The sequence below is a fragment of the Pyxicephalus adspersus genome, chromosome 3 (genome assembly GCF_032062135.1).
Source record: "Pyxicephalus adspersus chromosome 3, UCB_Pads_2.0, whole genome shotgun sequence".
NCBI lineage: Eukaryota > Metazoa > Chordata > Amphibia > Anura > Pyxicephalidae > Pyxicephalus > Pyxicephalus adspersus.
Window position 1 is genome coordinate 43,183,124 of NC_092860.1, and position 26,060 is coordinate 43,209,183.

At 37.6% G+C, this 26,060-nt stretch overlaps 2 protein-coding genes across 5 annotated transcripts in view; one reads left to right on the forward strand and one right to left on the reverse strand.

Annotated features, from left to right (window-relative positions):
- FOCAD (focadhesin) overlaps positions 1-156 on the reverse strand; it is an 87,975-nt gene extending 87,819 nt beyond the window's left edge. The window contains exon 1 of the mRNA XM_072404373.1: positions 70-156. The gene's annotated coding sequence lies outside the window, so the exon portion shown is untranslated. The remainder of the gene's footprint in view (positions 1-69) is intronic.
- The window catches only part of MLLT3 (MLLT3 super elongation complex subunit), a 133,178-nt gene that overhangs the window by 2,609 nt on the left and 104,509 nt on the right, over positions 1-26,060 (forward strand). For 2 of the 4 annotated variants that reach the window (XM_072404374.1, XM_072404375.1), the window contains exons 1-2: positions 10,619-10,742; positions 16,480-16,660. In XM_072404374.1, the coding sequence (XP_072260475.1) occupies positions 10,635-10,742; positions 16,480-16,660 (289 nt within the window). In that variant the 5' untranslated portion in view covers positions 10,619-10,634. Of the gene's footprint in view, positions 1-10,618; positions 10,743-11,015; positions 11,776-16,479; positions 16,661-26,060 lie in introns of those variants that run through there. The other 2 variants (XM_072404376.1, XM_072404377.1) reach the window with 2 other exon arrangements.

A 26,060-nucleotide genomic window follows, 5' to 3' on the forward strand; every position in this document is an offset into this window, starting at 1 on the left:
CCGACATATAATACTTTTTACATTGCATTAGCTAGGAGTCAGCAGTTCTCCATTATTACAGACAAGTACCTGGAAAGAAGGTTACCCGCCCCCCGCTCTCAGACTTCTCTTGCCCCCACGCTGTCACTCTTGTTGGGTTATTTCCTGAAAACCAAGCCTCGTTTTCATCTATCCCCAGTATTAAAGTTTCAGATTTCCTGCCTGTTGCTCAGCAACCACGACTAACAGGAACAGAAAGCTTTCGAAATGAAAGGTGAATCAACCAACTTTATTTAAAACGAATCTAAAATTACATTTAGGATGCCCAAATGCAGCATAGGTATGGGCAGTGTGTTAATATGTTCCAACACTACTTAGTGTGTAATGTGTCACATCCACAAGCTCCTTCTCCTCATCATGTGTGGAACTGAAAATGCTTCTTCAGCGGTGAGAGATTTACAAAAATAATTTTATGCATATAAGAAAAAACAGTTACTATATGGGAATCCATGATAACCGTTCACTGTTTCTATATCACAAAACACTAAACAAACTCCAAATCTTTTCTGAATAAAGAAAAAAAAAAGACCAATTTGAGTAAATACATTATAAATAATTTAGATAACTTTAAATACAGGTAGTCCCTGAAATACATACAAGATAGGGACTGTAGGTTTGTTCCTAAGTTGAATTTGTATGTAAGTTGGAACAGGTACATTCTTTTAATAAATGCAGTTTGGACAGATGTTTGTCTCAACATATTATTAGGCAGCATTGTGTCAGTTACTAAATAAAATCATCACTGTGAATTAAGAGTTAATCAAACAAAGCAAAAAAAAAAAACATTATGGAGCCCAGACGTTCATTAACTCCTGGAACAAGCTGTGCTTTGATATGCAAAATGAAACAACTGCAGAGTTTGTCTTGGTCATTTAAGAGTTAAAAGCGGCTACAGAAAGAGCTCACCCCTAAGATCACCCACAACCTCAGCTGTGTTTAGCAAAAGACTTCTTCTGCAAGTCATGCAAACTGCACACGATCATATGTTCGTATGTTCCTATATCATATGTCCGTATCTAGGAGTCGTCCGTATGTCGGAGGTCCTTTACATGGGGACCAACTGTATGTGTAGCTGCAAAATGGCGACTAACTACAATAATCAAAACTTACAATAGGTAATGATTTAAAAATAAGCTGTAAGAGATAAAAAGAGGGTAGGGAAAGGGTTATAATAGAGTCCTTTTACTAATATTGGCTAAGTTTCTGTACAAACCTAAGGATTTTGTTTCCATACTATCCGTAGCTCATTTATATTTCACTTAGCATCCTTTAGTTTTTAAATAAATTAAATTGTCCATTTATAAAATTATTAAATAATGCTACTTTATTTTTCTGGTATATTTCCTTCCAAAAACTCACATTTTTGCATTGACTAATAAAATCATTGGTATTTCTGCAATGGGGTCTAAAGGACTTCACTTGCAATGCAATTCACTTTGCATTTTTGGAGTGTTTTAGTAGGACATTCCTATATCACTTCCCATGTTGTGGAAAGCCACCAAGGACTTAACTGAGGCTCTCTTTGGCTTTTCTGATCCCAATAGCGGCGGCTGATGTTTCAGCATTATGGTCCAGTGCTGTACCTGGGTGGCTGGTGTTCACTTTCTTATGGGTACTGCATGCAGTCTTTATAACCATTATCTCCTGGTGCTGGGAGATTCCTAATTTGTTCAATCTTTCTAATTGTTCTCATTCCTGAGGAAGCAGCCAAAGAGAAGAGCTGCAAAACATGTCGATTGAAGGAGCCTCCCCCTCTTCTATAAAACCAACACCTAGATGGATATGGTTTTGGGGAGAATGTGACTCTATAAATAATACTACTAAAAGTTTTATTGTTTTTATGAAAGTGTGTGCTATATTTAGGTATATTTTTGTTATAAAAAAAAATTGATATTTTTAACTGTATAGCCCTTGAAAGTCCCGCTTTTGAACTCTCTTGTTCAAAAAACCTTTTCACATCCTTTAATAGCATTGCCATTGCCTTATCAGTACGCATACGAGATAGGGACTGTAGGTTTGTTCTTAAGTTGAATGTGTATTTAAGCCGGAACAGGTACATTATTTTATTAAATGTAATTAGAACAGATGTTTATCTCAATATATTATTAGACAGCGTGGTGTCAGTTACTGTATAACATCCTCACTGTGAGCTAATCACAAACAATGGAAAAAAAAACCCTATGGAGCCTAGACAATTATTATGTTCTGAAGTAAGCTGTGCTTTCATATGCAAAAAGAAACAGCTGCAGAGTTTGTCCTGGTCATTAAAGAGTTACAAGATGTTACAGATCAGCTCAGTCCTTAACATGAGCCCCAACCTCAGCTGTGTTTGGCAAACGATTTCTTCTGCAAGTCAAGCCTCCATCCTGCACATGAGCCAGCAGGGATACCCCGTTTGTATCTAGGAGTCGTCCTTATGTCGGATGTCCTTAACTCGGGGACTACCTGTATATGGTATAGTTAAGTATAGTTAATAAATAAGTTTCTTTTTTTTAAAAAGACAATAAACAATCCTATGTACCTTTGTTGTAGGACTGTGACATATGTATGCCCTGTATATAGTGAGTAGGTATATCTTTTATTAAACTACGCTGCTTTAGTTCCTTTTTACTGTTAGCACAATTTGGATTCGCCCACAATTCACTGCAGTGTGCCACGCTATACTAGAATCCCCCCACACATCCTTGAACATTCTACGTCTTCCCTTAGTGCTGGCATATGCTCAAATACTAACCTACAAAAGGCACCAATGTTCCTGTTCTTTAGTGGCTTGATCCTTCTTGGCAGTGAGTTAGGGACAATGATTGCTTTGGGAAAAGCAGCCAATCCATTCATTTTCCTCACACATATCTGGTTTCTAGCCATGGCAGTAGACAGAGAGAAATCAAAAAGGATCAAAGGAAGCAAGCGCCAGTTGTTTTTCAGCACTTGCATCTCTGCTTTAAAATTGCCAGCACCCAAGGTTCTATTTATTTTTCTATCTGTTTGGTTTCAATAAATTATTTCACCCAACATTTACCCTAAACGGATAGGCAATTAAACATTTTTTTACACATCTAAATGAGAACAATTTTTAAGACAAAATTGAGAAAAAATCTAAATTGTGAAAGATGTACATATTTGAAAAAACAAAGCTGGGTAGTTCTTGGGTGAAAACATTTATAAATTAACCCGTGGGGTTTCAAAAATATAAAAAAACACCCAAGGATTGATACCGAGAATAATTACTAAAAAGAATCAAATGGCTGATGTTCACCAACATGTCATGTTGTTTAGCCTTATTCTTGCATTGGATCTGTGTTGGGCACTGGTGTGAATGGGCTCCTATGTCCTATTTACTTTTGGTGTTCATAAAACTTATGCTTTGGCAGTGGTTTTATATTGGCATCTACTATGAGTTGTACAGTTTTCAAGCACAAACACATTTATTCCACAAAACTTTTTCAATGTTTTCAAATTTGGAAACTTTAATCTATTTATTTGTAATTTTAATCCACATCTCCCCTCCTATTATGTGTTACTTCACCCACCTCCTAGATTGTGAGCTCTTCGGGGCAGGGTCCTCTCCTCCTCCTGTGTCACTGTCTGTATCTGTCTCACATTTGAAACCTCTATTAAAAGTACAGCGCTGCATAATATGTTGGCGCTATATAAATCCTGTTTGATAATAATATTAATTTGCTTCTCATGAACAGGTTTACAAGAGTACCCCACAGGCAGTGATGAACTTTGTTGTGGATAGTTTGTGGACATGGTGGCTTAGTAAGCCATAGAGAATGACAGACAGTCTCAGAGTCAGGGACAAGCCTGACAAAAACATTAAAAGTTTTTTATTTCTGTATCCTGTTGGGGAGATTTGGCATTTCATGCTGTATGATCTCTAGGACAGAAAGTGAGCACAATGGACCTGATTTATTAAAGCTCTCCAAGGCTGGAAAGGATATACTTTCCTTAGTAAAGCTGGATGATCCAGCAAACCTGGAATGGATTTATTTTGCAATTTGTTAGCAAATGTTTTGAATCCTGGAACGGATCTATTCCAGGTTTGCTGCATCACCCAGCTTTATTGATGAAAGTGTATCCTTTCCAGCCCTGGAGAGCTTTTTTAAATCAGGCCCAAAATCTTCAGTTGAAACTCAGGCAGCAGTAAAAGTATATTCTGGGAAGTGCCCAAAGAATTTTACTGTCGTTTTATTGCAGTTTGGGAGATAACTCACTATTCACTTTCCCTGTCAATTCCCCTCACTTGTCAGTCCAGTAAGAACGGAGTAAAAAAATTGAACTGGGGTAAAGCACTGGAAACTGGGAAAGCAGACAGTATTATTAAAAATGTCACAAATTACACGTGTCCCAATAAGAGATGACGTCTCTGTATGAATAATTTAGTGAATGCATGAATTAGTGAATGCAATGAGTTAGTGAATGCATGAATGAGTGAACTAGTGAATGCAGTGAAGCAATGGCTGCAAGAGTTTGCAGTGGTGATCTTCCATGAACATGGCATGGTGAGTATAGGACTTTAGAGGGTGTATGAGAGGTGGGGTAGTAACTTTTACCCTAATAAATCACCTTGCAAATATGCATTATACCTTTCTTCAAGTAATGTAATGCAGTGCTCAATATGCATTGTGGTGGATTGTAACTTGCACTCTAATGTACAGTGGCACTGCAATGCATCACACCTAAACATGTACATGAAGGAAGGAGAATTACACACACACTGGTTTAGGAGTATCATTTTGATTTTGAAACAATTTTACATTTTGACGTTTTTTTACTTTACTTATTATTACTATCATAGTTTTATCTGATACTGAGTACAAATTTTGGAGATCACATTTTGCTATGTGCACATAATAATAACATTTTAATTGTTTTGTTTTAATTGATTTTAATGCAAACATTTATGCAGCTAACATGGTCATACAAAGGAATTACTGCTTTTAAGTTTCTAGATCTTCTGATTTATTTATGAAACTATGTGGTTCTAAATGTTTCACATTATTAAAAGATGTGAAAATAAAAGAAAAGGTGTGAAATTTGAGGTACCAAATTTGAGGCAGGCCCTGGCAGTGGAAGGGTTACTATTACTAACTTGAAATACTTTTGTGACCCTTTTCTATTTACTAGCATGGCCTTTCTGAAGTTTCTCTGTAGACATGTGTGTAATTGTAGGTCCTTACTGTGTTTGCAACAGGAAGTAAAGCTTCTTTTTTGTGCTTAGCAAAGTTCATAGCACACATTGCAGGAGCCCTGGATTTGCCCTATTTAACTCTTGTTTAATTCAAAGCAGATGAAGGCTCTGCAAGTAAGAAAAACAAAACCAGCACTATAAAATATAGTCAGAATTTACCAATACACATAAAATAAAATTAAAATGATTTAAATGGCAGCCGGCACACTTCTTTTTCAAATTCTTTATCAAGCAAGTTACATACTTATAGTATTGGATGCCAACAATACATTTGTAATGTAATAAATTGTGCCCAGTCCACATGTAAACCCGCTTCATACATCTATTATCACTCTGCAGTGTTTACTAGATCTTTGCCAGGGCTACATTTTACTCTTGGCTTTAGACAAGGTGCCTGACATTAAAAGTTACGCATGTTAGAGTCTAAATTTCCCCAAACTGCTAAGTAAATGAATAATGTGTATGCAAATCTATGTACAAATGCTGGGATATAACCATGTACACTCATTAGTCCATAATATCTGCATTTAGTTTTATTCCTCTAACACATCATTAAACAACTGATGACTAGCAAAGTGTATGTGTAAAGTCTAGAAGGCACTCTTCACAAGATTATTAGAATAATAATTAGCTTTTTTGACAAGGTCAACTAAGGACATTTCTAGAGGACTTAGTACGCCCTCTAGTGATCAAAAGAATAATTTCACTACATCAGTTTTAATCTGGAGTGATATTAAAGGTACTCACTGCTGACCATACTTTCTGAAAATGTTGGTACACCTGGAGTCAGTACTTTCTGAGTCACTACTACAAAGCAAGTTAGCAATCCTGAATTCATTTTGTTAACTGAAAACTTGTTCTGAGTCGCTGTACTAAAGCATTTTTAACTCAGGTCAGCAATGGCAGTAGCTGCTTCTCTCCCTCTCTTTAATTTCCTACAAGCCTGCATTGACCTGCTTTCTAAATTTTTTACGTGATGAATTCACCAAGAAGAGTATTATCCTATAGGTGAGGATATGTTCATCCATTTCGAAATGTATTAAAGGCTTGCAGGAAATTTTGCATGCCTAAAGCTAGGTACACACTTTTGTGCACAATTCTGTACATGTTGTAACAATATGATCATTCAAATATAATCCACCAATAGTGTACACACGCTAGATACGATCGTTTGAACGATGCAGAAAGTGACATGTAAAGGAGAAAGTGTACCGCAAAACCATCCATTATCACTGAACGATCGTACACACAATAGATAGTGAACGATCGTTGTGCACTATCGTTGTGTACGCAGCTTAAGTTATTTCAAAAAACTTTTAACAGATCCTGTCTAAATGTCTGTACTCATTCATCGGAACATTCATTGACTGTTTCCCTGACACCCAAGTGCATATAATAATCTTCATGCCAGCATGCTTTATTAATAATTAAGAAATAGTGTTTTTTTGTAGAGTACCATACAATAGGATATAAAAATGGGAGCAAAGACAAAATTCAGTTAATGCCAACAGAAACTACTGACGAGTTAATATTTTGTTTATTTAATTGATATTTAATTCAAAAGATTGAAGGACAGACAAAGCTATATTGTTTGCAATTATCACTTTTTGTATACAGAACTAAGCCAGTAATATAAATTGCCCTGTCAAAACAATGGCCAAGCAACCCTGTATTGTGGTGCAGTGCATTGCTAAAAAATCATGGGGTCCTCTATTGAGGTACATGGTGCACCAAGGTGCATTAATAGCCCCTTTAAATTGGCTGTGCAATAACTCAGCACAACTTTAACTAGCTACAGAATCCTCAACTTCAGTAACACACCATATTATCCAATGCAAATGCTGGTAATCAGAACACATCAAGCTATCAGCTTGAGTTTGCACAGACTAGCACTGTACTTAGCTAAAGCAGTAACTTTCTACAAACAAATTTCTAATACGGAGCTGCTGATGTGATATAGCCCAGAATTTTATGAGGTCAGCGCTGTAATTTAAAGTATCTTTTATCATCCTTTTTGTAGGTTTATATGTTAATAATGTGCTAGTAAGAAATAGCAACTTGATTATAATTGCTTTTCTCTATTTTAGACATGCATATTGTGCAGGATCTATTTATGATTAATATAATATAATGGTTGGTTGTATTTGCCAAGTGTATTATTTGGCATATAAAAGCTTTAAAGATTATATTAAAGAGTAGAATTGGTAACAACCTCTTTAATAATACATGCTTGCCTAACTTCCAATGAATGACTACACTAAGTGTCAATCATGCAATTTAAAAATGTAATGATAGCTGCAAAGTTTTGTTGGCACAACACTACTTGGTCCTCCACATTGCCAGTGTACAGAATGTTTATTAGTTGTACCATAATAATCTAAATAGCACAATGAGGCTGCGTATGCCATGGAAAGCTAATTATTGTCTGCTCATGGCAGAATCATCATAGTAAACGCTAGTTTGTATGTACCCAACAGCAAAAAATATCCCTAAAAGTAAAAATCTAAAGTTATTTATACCTTCTTGGAATCCCAGATATATTGTAAACTCCTAAGAAAGCTTTGGTTTAGCTTTGTATAAATGGTTTTGTTTGTAGAGCAAACAAACAGAAATTACCCCAGCAGAAGGGGAAAAATATTTTTGAACAGTTTTTACCAGAAGAGGTCTACTCATTGAAATATTTTTTTTCACTCGTTTCCATATATAGTGTCAAAATTTGTATTTCCCCTAACTTTACATTCCAATGACTTTGGAGAGGATGAATGTCCTCTGCAATTAGACCCAGAGGTAATCACTGACCCAATTAGACCCAACAGAGGTAATCACTGTCCCTGCACTCAATCCATTAGAACAATGCTATGGCTTCCTATAAATTAGGAGGAACCAAGCTAAAAGGAGTACCGGTGGAGTGTAATTTTTTTATAATGTAATGTTCCCTTCAATGGGATATTTGCCAACCCTGAATTCAACAATTCAAAAGATAAAATAACAAGAAAAGTTTGTGGCAAAATTTCAACTTGTATTTCAAACAATCACAAAGTAGTACAATTGAAACAATACTCAGTCATAAGCATATTCAATGTATGCGCAGAAGTGGACGCGTTTTATGCGCAGTGTATTTCCTGACCGTTTTGCTTCCTCGGGTGGTTGTGCGCTTTATGGGGGTTGCATACAGTTCAAGTGTTATCATAAAACAGAAAAAAAGTTAATATACTTTTCACTGTTTTATGAATACACGTTTTACTGTTCTATATTATACAAAATACTTCTGTATGCATCCCCTCTAAAAAAGCACACAGCCACCCCTGAGAAATCTTTAAAGGGCGAAACATGTTGGTAAATACGCTGATCGTAAAATGCGTCCACTTCTTCGCATACACTAATCGTTTGATCTCCCTGCAATTCCCGGTAACAACAAAGCGACAAAATAGGTGATCTTTGTCTAGAGAAATCATATCGGACCTAATCTATTAAGGTCCAAATGAATGAATATGCATATGAATGAGTATTGTTTCAATTGTACTACTTTGTGATTGTTTGAAATACAAGTTGAATGTTTGCCACAAAAACCCTTCTTGTTTACACTGAACAGCTAATAGCCCAGAGCTACCTGTAGCTCAGCCTTTCTGGACCCTAATAATGGGGGAAACCTTGAAGTAACTTTCAGATATTCAAGGAACCTCTGCTATAATTCCTATATACATTGGTGTGGTGGTCAGTGGGGAAATTGTCTCTTACATTGCTGACCAGTGGAAGAATGTCATCCTTACAGATCATGGTCATGGTGGTGCTGCTAAAGGCAATCACAGATTCCTCTCTTTATAAGCGCCAACATGTGCCATTGTCATGGATGTGCTCAGAAATTGGAAGCTGAAGGAAATTAGAATCTGGGGTTGTAGAACAGCTTAATCTTCTTAGATTTTTAGGAACCACTGTGAGGTCAATGATGAATGGGAGAATTAAATGAAATATTGTTTCAAATTAAATGATTTCAGTATGAAGAAGAACTTAGGCTAGGTACACACGTGTAATAATTTTCCTTAGAAAACGAATGACTAACAACCGATCAACGATTATGCACAATTTTTTTGAACAATCGTATAGTGCACGCTTCTGTACATAATGTAACAATAGGATCGTTCAAATATAATCCACCAATAATGTACACACCCTAGATACGATCATTAGAACAATGCAGGAAGTGACGTGTACTGGAGAAAGTGTACCGCAGAAACATTCATGATCACTGAACAACCGTAAACACAATAGATAAAGAACGATCATCGCCCAAACGGATCCGCAAGGACGGTCGTTAGTTTCCAGCGACATTTCTCGTTCATGGACGTGGTTGGCCTGTCTTTGTGCACTTTTTTTGTTAACGATTATGTGACGATCGGTCGTTAATAGTTTTTTTACAACGACAATTATTGCATATGTGTACGTAGCTTAAAAAAACTGCTAAAAATTGTGCTTTAGGGCTCATGTCAACAAACATTTTCTTTTTTAAAGTTGTGTTTGACAAAGAAGGGCTGTTTTAGCCACAATGACTGCAATTCAAATGCATTTCAATAGGACATGATGCATCCAAAAATGCGGCACAATGCAAGGCAGGTCAATGGGATTTAGCTGATCAGTAGTTGATGCTCATTAAAAAGGGCCACATCAAACACGGGGAACAAGCTTGAGCTTGAAAGTAGAACTGTGCCTAAAAGTTTCCTTGTGTTGTCGGGGAATGGGTAGAACTTTTTAAAGCGGTCTGGTCCCCAGTGGGGAGACGTATTCTCGCTTCCTGTTTGGTAGACTTTATTTTGCTGCAAATACTGAAAGTTTGTATTATTTAATTAAGGAAAGGTCTTAACTTTGCTCTCTGTCAAGCAGCAAGTCAGGAACTACAACCTCCAAATCTTTTGTCAGGTACCTCAGATTCTACTGGAAGTTGTATGTAAGGAAGAGTGAAATCATTGTTGCCTGCAGATGATGTGTTTAAAGTCCACGTCCAAGGGCAGCCTTTCTTTAAAAAGAAAAATTAGGTGACAGGGACTTAAAAGCACAACTGAACTTTGAGTTTTAAATCAGCATTTCATATGTATCAAAACAAAAGCTTGAAAACTCTTACACTTTGTTTTCTTTTAAAAACTAGTCACAGGAAAGGTTGAAAAGCCTGTCAGCAGATGCAGTTTGAGACCCCTGTTTTCTATGGGGAAGCAGTGATCTCTTTGCAGAGGTCTGACACGGCCCCTACTGACTTACATCCAAATTTCCCCAATCAGCTGCTAGTAGGAGTTTTACTGCTTGCATCCCTATAGGTCTGCCTCAGTAGGGGGCGTGTCAGGCTGCTGCAGAGAGATCTCTGCTTCCTCACAAAGTGTCTTGTAGTAGCTGACAGGGTTTTGCTAGTGTTATGGAAGCTGCAGTGTCTCTGCCTATGGAGACATATGGGCATGTATGCATGGTATTATTATACCTAGTGAAGGAATACAAGCCCTGGGCAGAGGTGCCACCAGTCCAGGTGAGACCCCCATCTTCCCATCACACTCCTGTAATAATAATTCCCCCCTTGTTATCTTGGCTCTATTATTGCTGTCTGCTCCTCACATTCACGTTTGTCACTTCATACTTTCCGTGCCCTGCTCTCACTTCCTTTCTCACGGTGACCCCTCCACTCCCCACCTTTCCCCTTTCTATCGCCCATAAAATCCAAAGCTATGGGCTTTGTTAGTTTTCTAAACCTGAAGGGCAATATAAATCCCCTTTTCTTCTTTCTTCTCCCTGCTAACCCTCCCTCCTGCGCCGTGTTATGTCTGTATGGCAGAGGCGGGCGCAGTGCGCATGCGCGGCACCACTGCCAGGCACCGGGCTCAGTGTAATAAGACAAGGAGCGAGCAGCGGACACGGCTCGGCAATGCTTGCTGCCATCGGCTTCTGAGCCTCCCTCCGTGCTGCCCGGCCACTCATACTAACTTGGCAACCCTTAGGCATGGCCAGCTCGGTGAGTAGAGGGGGTGGAAGGAGCCGTATTGAGTAACGCAGCTTTCTGCAGAGCCGGCACTGCCATCTATGTCTTCTCAGCGCTAATAACTTCTCTGCCCGGCACCACCGACTCCTCCAATGCACCGGCTGTGACGAGGGAAGAAGCCATGGCATCCGCTGGGGACCTGGAGGGTTATATGGACCGGCACGGTAAAGTGCAGTAAGGATCGAGCCATAGGAGGGGCGAGCAGGATGTGTACCGGCATGATCTGAGAGTTTACCCGGGGGACATCGGCACCACCTGAAATCATGGCTCTGCCCTAAAGGAAGCCTTACCGGCCGCTCCATCGAAACACCGGCATCTGGATTGCATGCTTCACTTTGGCGGAAAACCCGCAGCTGGATTTGTGTATTGAAAAGGCTGCCGGGAGGGAGGGGGATGCGGGGAGGATTGTAATTAAAGCACCTGCAAGGAGGTGGATCGGAACCTGGATCCGGGGAAAGTGGATCGGAGCTTGGCTGAGCCCGGACTGCCAGGAGCTGTAGCTGCAGGAGGCGCCGCCGCTAGCATGGTGCGTTCACTGTGAGGGCACTGCAAGGGTTAATCCACTGACACCCCTTCCTAAATCACCCCCACATCACTGTGTGTGCATGGGCACTGCAAGGGTTAATCCATTGACACCCCTTCCTAAATCACCCCACATCATCATCACCACTGTGTGTGCATGGGCAATGCAAGGGGCAATCCACTGACACCCCTTCCTAAATCAACCCCCATCACTGTGTGTGCATGGGCACTGCAAGGGTTAATCCACTGACACCCCTTCCTTAATCACCCCCACATTACCATCATCATCATCCATGTGTGCACCTTACTGCCACATAGCCAATCATACCTACAGCCCCAGGGCCCTATATATGTATGTGTATCTCCATCCTATGTATGATGTTTGTGTGTATGTATATATTTATTTATCCATCCTACGTATGATATGTATACAATCTCCATCCTATGTATGATGGGGCCTGTACCTGTGCACCCTGTCACATGCATGAGATGAGCTGGGTGATCTTGGTAGAAATCCTGTTTTGTTGGGGTGTAGATCAGTTCTTTCCTCCATAAGAAGATGCAGTTTCCATCCAGTAATCTAATGTTACTCTTCTGTATCTGCAGTGGAAATCACATCAGTGCCTCTGGGGTATAATGTAACACTGAGCTTTTTTTAACCACGGAATTGCATCACTGTCTATATTTCATAGGTGATATATTTATTAATCCCATATTGTTTAGTGTTTTATTCTTCCAAGACTATACTGTTGGTGACAGTCAAGGGGAAGCAATGTATTACTTCATATCCATGGTGTTAGATGGCATGTTTTTATGGGTCATGCTGATTTTAACGTTTTTTGTTTAATATCTATTGTATTATTTATATATATATGTGTGTGTATGTATGTATCTATGTGAGAATGTATAGTACTACATATGAAATAGCTGCGCACACAAGGCAGGAGAATGCATTTAAAAGTGTGCATCTCAAATTCAACATACTCTTTTTAACACGTCTTTCATATTGGTTTTAATTTCATCACATTTTGTTTTCCCCTCTATTGCATATGGCCTTTTGAAGGGTGCTTGAATGCATTTTAAATATTAAAACACCAAGGAACAATTGTACAAAGCAGTAAGGTTTCACAAGCTCTATTACTGGAAACATTCTACAATATTCTAAAAATGGCTTCTGCAGATCTAATCTTTGTTCCTGTCAGTGGTTTTGTTTTTTATCAATGAAATTAGAGATACGAATACTTCCTGTGAGCACTGCCCCCACATTTCACAGTACTCAGGCTAGCCATACATACGCATATCGACTTTAGTTTAATCGAGGTTCAATTTGATCGACTTGTTTAATTTAAATCAATCATAATGCCACACATCCCAGCTGATGTACAGTCCAATGGGATTAAAAGTGCAGTAAAGATAATTGTATAAATTTATTCTACCAAACAATAATTGATCAGAAAGTTTCATAAACCCAGTAGATATGATTCGTGGAAATTTTCAGACTTGACAGATCAAGCTTGTAATTCTACAACTGATATGGAATACGTTTAGCTGATCTAATGTAAGCCTTCAGACAGAAAAACAGACCTGGGTTTTAATGGGTAAATGGATTCTTAATGGTATATCTTTAAAGTTGGGAAATCTATTATCTTCTGATGATGTTTTCCAGGATAAAAATACATAAATAGATAGAATTGGGTTGCTCTCTGCAGTTGATACTTTCACCTTTTTCTTTGATATGCACATAAAGATGAAAATTAATGAATGTGCTATATGCACTGATCCTTTGGATTTTTTTTAGAATGATCCCCAGGAAGGGTTCAAGTTGGAGGACTAGCTGCACATAGATGGCATTCCTCTGGTTGATCCACCTTCCAGACACTGGGTCCTGTTTGTTTTGGTATTAATGACTTGTTTGCTTTGGGGCTGCCTGTTCTTGTCAAGCAACATTTAGTTTGCATATTAAAGTTGTAACTGATGCCCTCTCTTTGTTTTTGTTAGGTCTTCTCTTAAGCACAAAAGAGAGTGGTGATAATAGGGAGAATACACAATTGTTTAAAGACCCCAGGCATTTAATCAGCCATTATGACAATTAGAATAGCACACAGCCAGTGCATTAACCTACCATGCTAACTTGCTTGGGGTAATCACCTTGAACTCTCCCATGGCACCAACAATGGACTGGAACTAAAACAACTAATATGTGATTTATCTCATTAAAATTGCTAGTTCGAAGTTTAGGAAAAACACATTTTCTATGGTAAATCATAGGACTATTTATTAAGCTGGGAATCTGACAAACTGGGAATCTTCCAGGTCCATATATTTCAATGAAAGTAATCAATCTTCACCAAGAATTATTTAAAAGAATGTCAGATTCCCTGTTTTATAAATAGAGCCCATACAGTACATTGTCCTATATTGGACATGGTCATTCACAGAAATCTAAAGCATGAGCTCTAACAATATATTGTTTTGTTCGATCCCTAATGTCTGCTTCAGTGGTCTATTTATAAATGTGTTTAGCCAAGATTCCAGGATTAAATTGGGAAAACATGCATTATTTAGGAAAAGTTCTATAAAAACATTTCATCAATGAAATGGATAAGGAAAGAAAAATAGTCTTGTTGGCTTTAGACCTAATTTAAAATATTTTGCTGTAGTTATGTTGTAATGTCTAATATCTTCCCTAAGTATGGAAGAAAATGACTTGCTAAAATAGGTAATGCAAGATTTAATAATCCATGAACCCACCTAAAATATCAAGGAAAATGGGGGGGTGTTGGGGTTCTTTTCTTTATTTAAAGACATATAAAATCATTTAAACTCCCTGTGAAGGTACCTGGCATTTTTCTGGAACAGGTTAGAAAATGAAAAGAGAAAAGTTTATTTCCTAGTGACAGCCCGTCTCTCTATCTAATTTTAAAAATGAAGCCATCCATTTTTACTTTAGACCTTGCAAAAAACAGAATAAGTCAGACAAAACTCTGAAAGGTAGTTTAGGCTTAGTCTACACGGACGTTTTCCCGAGCATTTATCCTGAGGCTTTAAATGGCCATGTTTGAGATTCCCATGCATTCCAACGGGCTAATCTACACACGTTTCCTTGAGGCACGTTTATGAGCATTATCTATAACGTTGCAATGTTTAAAAATTTAAAACGCAGGGTTATCGCTGGAAAACGCGGGTAAACGCTTCCCTTGGTTTCATTGGGACATTTCCCCGCATTTATGAGCACTTGAAACGTAAACGTGTTGAAACCGCGACATAGACGTTTTCCAGCGTTTAAAGGCAAGCCTTAAAACACTAATAAAGGAGCATATAAACGCAGTAGGAACATTTACATGCATTTTTAAAAACGTCCGTGTAGACCCAGCCTAAAAATGGAAAAAAACATAATTTTGCATAATTTCCCTTGTATCATTCTTTTAGCTGTAAAAAAGTGACCATAATCATTTTAATATGATATAAAGTCTATATTTAAGACAATAAAACAAACCTTCCATTAAAAGATAGGGTCTGCCTACACTCTCTGGCCTCTTTTCTTAATCACATAAACTTAATAGGTCACATACCTGGAAAAAAATCAATTTAAAAGATCTACTTATCTTGTCACCATGCTGGGTAATACTTTGCCATCCGACAAGATGAAACACAGAATGAGGGAAGTCTTGTGGAAGGACGATTCAGTCAATTTCATTCTTCTTGTGAGATTTTGGCTGCTTTGTGTTCCACGAGAATCTACATTCTACATGGTCCCCTATTAATGGTAGGTGAAGGGGTCCGGAGAGTCTTCTTAAGCATTGCTTCTCTCTGCAGACTGGCCTAGTATGGCTTTTCTCATCTGTAAAGTCTGTGAAGAATAACCCCAGTAGTTTTATAGTTAGGGCTCATTATGTCAACCTCTGAGAGGTATTATTATTATTATTATTATTATTAATAAACAGTATTGTGTATATATCTCTTTATGTTGTAGTTTATACGTAGTGCTGCATATATTTGTAGTACAAGGTAATACTGTGATAGCTTATATACAATAACCTCTCTGGAAACCCAACAGTGCAAATTACACCCTTTTACACCCATAGTGGTTTTCTTGGTTATTTGAGCAAATGTGAGTAATTTAGAGGGAATATGAATTTACTATCATTCTATATAAAGTATATGTATAAGATTTATATCCTAAAACTGTGTATGTATATATATATATATATATATATATATATATATATATATATATAATATTTATTTATAACACACATGCTTATTATAACTAGTAAAAGTCCAATTAAATAGTATGCTTGCTAGTTTATTCTTAAAAGTGGCTATCCTACCATTTTGATGAATGGGGTAATGGCAGTAATGCTATTATTTTTATAATAGGCTTGATTGGTATATAGTAATACACTCATACCCTTTAGACCCTCAATTTTTTTTTTTTTTTTTTTTTTTAGCTGTAGTTTTCTCTGCTGGGAAAGTAGAGCCAAGAAAACCAGATCTTTTAGTGGAAGCCCCATGACTTGAATCATAGTCAACCTTTGGCAATTAAAAATCCACTCAACTGTAGTCCTGAACTCAAAGCTTTTGTTTGCATACACCATAAATAGAAGAAAATATAATAATATTAATAATGCAATAGAGTGTATGCTATCGGATATCTCTTCATAAAGGCTATGTTAGACTTGCACTCATGTTTGTTCTTGTTTTGCAGTGTGCTGTACAAGTAAAGCTGGAACTGGGTCATCGAGCCCAGGTTAGGAAGAAACCAACACTTGAGGGTTTCACCCATGATTGGATGGTATTTGTCAGAGGACCAGAGCACAGTAACATTCAGCACTTTGTGGAGAAAGTTGTATTTCACTTGCATGAAAGCTTTCCAAGGCCCAAACGAGGTAAGGACCATTGGTGATTAGCTTATGTTGCCAAAATGTTTGCTGTATAGTATCTGTCTTCTTCTGATATCATGTTGTTAAAATTTGGTTTACCTTGAAATGGTATATAGACATAAAATAGTTGCTGCGTTGTCTCCAGTTTTGGTAGAGCAGAAACCGTGTGGTCACTATTTCAAATGTCTTCTTGCATTGCTAGATATAATTAGAGGCTTATCTGAATGAGGTTCAGTTTGATATAATTGATATAGACAGACAGATATAAAGTCTTATGTTACATGGATTGATTTGTTTCCTTAAACAAACTTGCAAGTGCCACTTACTGAGACATTGCTACAGTGCGGGCCCATGTGGCCGGATGTGTCCATGTGTACTTGTGCATAAAGAATCTTCGATTGTTTGGTATTGCATGAGGTGCATTGAACTCTTTGGTGTGATATTTGCCTTGAACATGTTGCACATTTTAAACTTAATTTGCCATCCTTAAATGTAAGGAAACACAAATGTATTTGGTGAACCTCTTTGGATTTCTCTTTGGCTGTCTTGTGTGGAATTGTGTTATAGTACCTAAACACATAAAAAAATGTGTTTTTTATAAAATTATTTTATGTTCTTCAAAAGTTTATTAATGGCCTTTGGGCTTTTGTTTGTCATGCTGATATTTTCCATATATGTTTGATATAATTTTAGCATTGACATTTCAATCGTTTTACTGGTTAGCATTGATGTTGGTTTGCATCATAGACCTCCATTTAGGTTTGAAATAAATTCTGAGGATTTACAACTGCCTGGTGCATTGAATTGTCAGGGCTTTGTATAAAAAAAGGAAAACAAGACTGACCCAATATAGAACATTTTAGAGCCATAATTTTATATATTTTCTCCATTCAGCTGATACATATTTACTCTAAAAGCCACCATCTGATGTTTTATAATCATAGGGTTTTATTATATTTCTCTGCTGGGCATTGTATTGAAAATTTGCTGATCAGATTCATTTAAAAAAAATGGAACTACAGATATTGTGTTTTTTCATCATATTCTTAGTTTTATTTGTCTAGTTTTGTGATGGGTTTACTTTCACCTTTTAACCTTGGTTCTCAGTTGTATGGCTTGGATGGGGACTTACACAGTGGTACATGTTTTGTTTCTTAACTGTTACATATTATATGAGATGTCTCATTCTCTATGTTTGCTGAATGATGATACTGTTAGGCGCACTGACTGGCTAGTTTTGCACAATGAGCCTGATGAAGACATTTAAAGCTCACATATGGAACGTTTAAGCAGTAAAATGTTTATTTTCAAGAGTTTGGGAGGAAAGACCTCCTGTCCTGATTTAATGCATACATTGTGTATTTCAGTCTTTGATTTGCCTCTCTGTGTAAATAGATATTACTAAGCCCCCATTTGTGGGAAGTACATTAGTCTCCCAATAGTTTGTATATGTTTCTGTTGCTCTCTAACCTTTTTACTGGCGACTGATGCAATTGATTCCTGTGATTTATAGGTGTATACATACTTATTTTATCTTTGTCCGGTTCTAAAGTGAATCCGACACATCAGAAGCAAGGCCTAAGAGACAGAAACATCAGAAATCATTTTTTAATGCTTGAAGTTTAGTGCTCTCAGCAATGCTTACAATTCTGGTACCCAAAATTAATTTTGTATTTAGTTTGCTAGGAATCCAAAGAGCTAAAATCTTTGAAACAGGACAAATAGTTTTACTTGCTACACATACTACCACACATTGAACTAATTTGTAAGGACCATTTAGAACTACAACATTCTGCATCCCCAACTGCTCCTATTCTGGTCAATGGGAGCAGTTGGGAACAATTTCTTTGGCATGGCTGTGATGGAATGTGGCGTGGTTGCAGGAAGTAACTGGCCACGTGGTTACATTTTCTTGAACTGGGGGAAACGCAATTCCTGCTCTCAGGCACACAGCAGCGGTTGGAGCAACCAAACACAAGTATGAAAGGAGCCTAATGTTACATGTTTACCTATAGCCATCATTACACCTACAAAGTATGAAAAAGGTCCTAATAAATCTTTTTGGTGTCTTTTGACAACCTTACTTCCTACAAGCGTTTAATTTGGGTGTGTGTATATTATATATATAATTAGAAATAAAAACACTGTATGAAAATTGACATTCAGTCTAGGGTCCTTCTCTGATTAGTTCAGGTAGTATTGCTGATACAAAGTATCTCATTGTTATTATGCAGTGGGTTTATTTGTCTTTACACAACTCACAATGGATATGTCTCGGTCTTCCATTTAATCGGTTATCTTTATTGGCATCTTGAACTCCTGCAGTTCCTTAGAACAACATTATAATAAATCCATTCTGCTCATAGCTATGTGGGAATACTTGGATCCATCATTGAATGAAAAATGGGTATTGCTTGGGCCATAGCTAGGATTTAAAGTTGTTACAGATCAAAGCTCTGCATTTAAATTTGATGAGCCACAGGCTTGTATCAGGTATTTCCTAACTGCTCTGTCTTCTTTTTAGTGAAGTAGGTATGTAATTTAGGAATGTATATTACAGGTGTGATTTAAGGATTTATATACTTTACACTATATGTCGCCAATAGCTGCGGGGCAGTGTAAGCTGTGGAGTACTAATTATTGCAATAGTTCTCAAATAAAAAGACCCTTCTGGGATTATCATGTCAAGGATCCTATTCTGAATTTCATCCCTGCATTGTGTTCACTCAATGCCTTGTTTGTTCTTTATTACTCTTCAATGTGATTTATTGGGGATGGCGCCTGACTCTATAATTTCCATTAAGGTAAAGCCCCAGCTCTTGTTGCTGAACAATGGGTCATGGAAATATCTCTTTACCAGTTTGCTGAGTAATTCTGTCTTTTCTACATGTGTGGAGGTGGATAACTAACAATGTGGTTGTGAAGCTGATAAAAAGAATGCTCTCTGGAAAATCCCAAGGCTGTGACAGAATGACGAGCCCCTTAGCCTTTCGTTATTTCACATAATATCCATGTGGTACATCTGCTTTTAGTAACAACAGCATTTTTCTTGATTTGATGATTTTCTGTTTAGGGTTGTTTTTATAGTAAAGATATGAAATGTAAAAAGTGCAGTGGTTTCAGTATGAATCTGTGGCAAAAGCTTAAATTTAGTTTACAGAATCACCTGTCATACGTTTATTATTCAACACAATGAAAGTAGAACCGCAGGCCAAACAAGTCAGTGCAATACACTTACTGTTTATGCTCAAGTGTAAGCCGGTCCAAATATGAGCTGAAGTGCCCTAAATTTGTAAGGTAGTCCCCATCCAGGGATTGTCTGAACAAGCCTCAAAGTGAGCTGCAAAACTAAAACAAGTGAAATATTTTCACTTTTATATATTTACTTTGACAACCTTTGACATTCAACCATTATGAGTAGTATGTTACAAATGAACTCAACACAAAAACATATTTTTACGTGCCAGCTGAAATTAGGAAACCAAGAGAAGCGGCTTGACTCAATTATAATTCCGGAGTAGGAAATGCAGAGACTGACATATTCTCAAAGCAACACAAATGACAATACCATATCCCCAACAGCATCTCTTGTCCATCCTTCGGTAGTGGTCCCTTATAGGGAAGCATCCCGCCCCCCCCCCCCCCCCTCCTTTCTTGCTCCGCCATATTCACATCAGGGGTTGGAAATAGAAAATGTCATGTCTATGTCTCCTGGTTCCTCTACTGTCATTTTGTTATACACATAGTGTAGTTGTTGGTGTGCTCCAGTGGCCTTATAACCGACTCTCATTTCACCAATCTTGGTGCTAGAAGTGAAGTTGTTAAAAACTCAATTTAGGTTTGGGAGAGATCGGGTCAGCGGCCATTAAAGAAGGCATGAAAGTACTGCTATATGTATCTTTTACACTGTTGTTTGTATAGGGACCGGGGACACTGACCGGAATAATGGAAGATCTAAGTATAAGTTGATTAGGATTTTGCCTATACTCAAATTTATACATTAAACCTCAGTTAGTATAATATTAAGTGCAACAAATACTAACATTTGATTTAATGCAGACCTCCTGTAATTCTCTCTATAGATAGGAGGAAAGAACCGATTATAGAATATTGAGGCATTACCTCATTACTCGGGGTTCGGGACCTGGTTATGCCAAGTTATGTGGTCTGACCTACACATTAATAAATAAAACCATTCCAATGTACATATTTCAAATGTTTACCCTTTTACAGGCATTCAAAAAGCATGTTTCTGCACTACGCAGTTAGCCCCTGACCTTTTATCCCAGGTAAATTGTACTAATTGACTGGGCTGTTCAACTTGGCTGCTCTGTTTCTTGCAGGGGGATTTCCATTTGATGTAAATCCCAACTCTAGACCAAACATATATTGGTTTTGATTCTAACCCTTCCACATTCAATCTGAAACCTAAATATATATGTGGCTTTAGTTGTACTTCACAAATCTCTGATTTTGTTTAGTTTTTCCAAAACTAAAAAAATCCAGCTACCCAAGTGACCGGTGCTCGTACCACTGTTTTTGCCAAATGGATTTTAGATGCATGATACATAGTGGCAGATGTGGATGACTGTAGTTACAAAATTCTCCAGAAACTTTCTTCAATTATGTCCTGTTGTTCGCACCCTGCTTTTCCTGAGTCAACATTGTTCCAGTAATTCAATTTTTCATCCTCAGCAGATGAGTTGCTAGTTAGAATAGTTGCTAGGTGGAGTGACGCTAGTTGCACAGTAAGAAAGGCTGCCTAGGCACATGAAGTAAAGTATGCCACTTCCCCTTTGTCCCAAAGGCTTCTGTTTCTCTTAGAAAAAATAAAGTAGATCCTTTCTTTTATTTTGCCATGTTATTTAGGAATTGACGTTTTTCTGCTGTGTGTTTCCACAATGTGACAAGTGCTGGGAAATTTGCCAGCTTACATGGCCCCAGAGAGACCTTGTCATATTATAATTACACATGACTCAGAGCATTTTCTGTTTGCTGGGAGCTATTGCATGCTGAAGTTCGGGTTACACTAAACATGTCACTTGCTTCTGATTCATTTCATCTAACAGATTTACAGTAATGAACACGGGGCAGACACCTCCAAGATCCCCTAATCATTTTGCACATAGAAGCCACGGTTTAGCCTTTACGTGTCATAAAACTTATAGAGCTATTCAGAACACTTGCTTATATAGATGCAATACACACAAGGTACTACTCGCCTCAAACTACAAAGCAATGGATAGATTTGGAGCAGTCTGCTAAGAAAGAATCAAAAAAAAAAAAGTTTTCACTACTGACCTTTCCCTCAAAATACTAGTTACCTGGCTTTCATTCTAGTAGATAAGCTTAAATACTTTCAAATTCGCTGAACTGGAAAAGGTAAAAGGATGAAGAATTCTGCCATTCAAAAGCATATACAAAAAAACATTGACACCAGACACAGCCAGGCAGCAAGCTTTTTCAGAGGAAGTTCAGCAATAGCAGCTCCCAAACTTTTTTTTATAGCAGGGTGGCTTTAAACTAAATAACGGCTGTGTATAATGGCAGTGTCCCCCGGATTTGCCCCCAAGAGCATTAAGTCTAGTCTAGTCTAAAATGAATATTCAGTTAAAAAATAAAACCAATATAGAAAATTAAATATCCTACAATGCCAGGGGTCTCTTATTCTACCCAGGCGGGATACCCAAAGTGATTTAGACCCCCCCCCCCCCCCCGTGACTTATTTATTTATATATATATATATCTCCCAAGCCTGGGAGCTGCATGAGATGTATGTTGTGTGTCTGTGATCTCTAGGAAGACTAATTGGTAAAATTAAATCTGTGCAGGCAGACACGGTTTGAATGTTTTCTCCCTTGGAACTAAGTTGGTCTACATTTCTTTTAACCAATGTATTCTTTAATTCTTCAGTTATAAAGCTGCCCATTCCAAATGTATTTAGTAGCATATTTTATTGTTCCATTAGGGACCATTGTGTAAGTGTTAAATGATAATACAGAGTGGCTTGAATCTTCTAGCCATGAAAAGATAGCCTTAAGTATGTGTAACTGAATGACAGCACATACTGAATGGATTATGGCCAGACATGCCTAGGGAGGTGAACTGGCCTGATCCCTGAAAACAGTAATGTAAAAATGTTAACTTGTCCAAACACCTCATTCAGCTTCTCTGATCCTAGAAAGCCAGATACCTTATCTCCCCTTCCCCAAACCCTTTCCAAAGAAATTATGTTAGGGAATGCTCTGGTTTTACAGTCACTTTGTAGACTTGGTTTCATAAAACAGATCACTACATTTAAATCAAATTTTATTGCTTCTTTGTGATGATTCCTGTAGAAAGTATATCCTCATCTGTTTGCCTTGAGATAAGAACCAACAGTAAACGGCAAAATAAAATACTTCATGGTCATGTGCTCTCTGATGTGAATTAGTGGATAGTATTCGCTATTCCTTAATGTAGATATGTTTTGTGTGTGATCCAAAATGGAGGGGGGGGGGGGTGTTTACAACCCTTGAGATAACTAGATTTATACCACCTTTTTAGCTTAATTAGATTCATTAACACAGTGTATTATAAGTTAATAAAGTCTAAAACGCATTCCCAAAGAACTATGTTTTATTTGAAGTAAGTATTGTAGCTGTTGTAAAATTGTTGGAACAAATCTTCCTTACTGGCAAGCATTTCAGACTAATCCATGCAAATGGATCCCCCAGGGAAAAAAAACAATTCATTATAGCATCAAACTAATAATTGTAATATGGCAAAGGGTGAACAGATGTTTGTATGGCTTTTCGAGTAACGTAAGTTGATGTTTTTTGCAACCCTGTGCCACGAGTCTCACAAAGTAAACTCCAAAATTTTCCCATCTCTGTGTGTTTTTGTGTTTAATGGTTTCATAGACCTCTTGCTCTTTTTCCCTGAATAAATCACCCTAAAAGAGCATTTCAATGCACCTGTACATGTTCACACTAGTTGCTAGAACACAGTTATGTCCATGTCAGAAAATAACATGAGTAGCTACATTATAAGTAATAGCACTAAAATGAGTATTATTGTCTTTCATATGTTTTTTCCCCCCCATTTCCTTTCGTTTACTTTCCTTTAGGTATTGCAGCTTTTGGGTGAAGTCATTATTAAATGTTTTTATTATTCTGTATTGCAGTATTGGTTGTTTTGATGGAAAACTGTCTGTTTCTGTTTATTCTTGGTTGTGGCTGGTAAATTAACTGATCATGGGGAAATTCTAGTGGGATGGTCTGTATTGGGTTGTTCACAACAATTAGATGGGATATGGACATTCTTGGCAGCATCCAGACATCTAGAAAAGTGGATTCAGATGCTGGAATCATTCTTAGCCAGAGCGCTCCTGTTCATGTGAATGCAGAGTGGAGGAAATAGTAGTTATTAGGCCCGTATGACTGATACACCCCCTTCCCTGACATTAGTCGCTGTGAGCCACAAAATCATCACTTGATCCGTTTATATATTCACCTGACTATGAAGGGTTGGGCTGTCAGGTTTTATTGCTTTTGTATTGTCGAGATTTACTGCCCTATTTCTGACCATTGGCCCTAATAAAGAAAGGGTGAATCCAAAATTTTTGATTTTTTCCCCCAGAAAAAATAGTAGAGACCTTTTAATTGTTCCGGGGATAAACCTTTGAGAGGTAAATTCCCTAACTTTAGGAGATTTCCTCCCACTTTCTGTTGTCTCTCTAGGACAGAGAATGTGAAGTAAATTTTCTTGATGATACACAGATTGCAAAAAAAAATTGAACATTTTTTTTTAGCTATACATACTTTTACAGAATAACTCCAGTCAGAAATATGTGCTTGCTGTATATAATATTTATTGTATTTGCAGGGCAACCTCTAACTGACAGGATCATTCATCTACAAACATAAAGCAGACACTAGTAGATGTCTTTTATGTAACCTATAATTTTTTTTTTTGTTTGCACTTAGGTTTTACAAAATTTATTGTAAATAAAAAATTCAAAAAGGCGATTATGATAATTCCACAATCTTTGAACTATGAAAATCTCTATAGGCTTCTGACGAGGAACTCTTTGTAATTCCTTGGGTTTGTCCAGAGCATCCAATCTATGTGTTTCTGATTCTACTTTCCAAGTTCTGGTATCTTGTGTTGCAGCAGCCACTCCACAGACGTGCATACATACTCATTTCTAGGGGGCCTGCAGTGTTCACATTCTTTCTGAAGGAGAGCCCATAAAACAAAATTGAGTTACGGTTGACTGGATGCCTCTGACCCTTTCACACTCTCCTTTCCCAGTGTTTCCACATTACCTTGGTACACCACAATGAGAAAACCTAGCCAGGATTTTCCGACATTTCCCTTTGTATTATCTGCTTTTGTGTTTTCCATCGGGTTACAGTGGCGCATAAAGCACAAAAGTACAGTGCAGCTTTTGAACTTATAAATCTTAACATGCAGCAATATCAGATATTGGTGGTAGATATGGAACTGTAGTAAATCTGGCTTTCCTGTTTTTTTTTTCTTCTATTTTTATCTACCCATGCAGATTTAAATATAAATGCTTTGACTTTAATTCTGCCTCTGTTTTAGTTAAGTATTACCTGCTACCCCATTATGACTGGTGATTTCATAATTAGTGGGGTAAAATATATCCAAGAAGTAGTAGGAATGGTAAAAGAAGCACAAATTCACAGGATAAATGAAGATGCAGTGAGATCCTTATACTGCAGGTTCTTAGGCTAGGTACCCACATGCAGTGTTTCTCGTGTGTACAGTGCTCGTCATATATCGTCCAAAGGACCGACCTGGTGGGTCGACGGACGATGGACAACGAACAATCGTAATGGAAGTGAAGGGGGAGAGAGCGCAGCAGGCTGCCGCTCCGTCGCCCCCCCCCCCCCACTCCATAGAGCAGAACCGTGCTGTATGTACAGCACTCATTCATGCATCGTGCAGTCGTTGAAAAGGATCGGGAAAGATGCTCTCCAACAACAATTATTGCACATGTGTACATAGCCTAAGGTGCAACTTCCTCTCCAGCAAGGAGAACAGTTTGCAGCATAGCAATGGCATTACCATATCTTATTGCAAATTTGTAGACCCTAGTAGTCCAAAGCAACATTGCTATAAATGTTGCTCACACTGCAGATATAGAGCTGTGAGGCCCAAAGCAAAGGAATTGCTAAAAGTTAAACCTACAGTAAATTTTTTTCAGAATGCTAACTACACAGAATACGCTAAAGCATAGAAAACATTGCTAGAAAGTAAATCTTTACTTTGAGAGATTTCATTAGTATGATTCTTTTTTTTTTTTTATTATTATTACTGGATTTTGTTACCACAATAGTTTTGCCTTTTTAAACTTGAGGGTCGCCCAGTGTTTTTCCACCTTGGATTGTTTCATGAA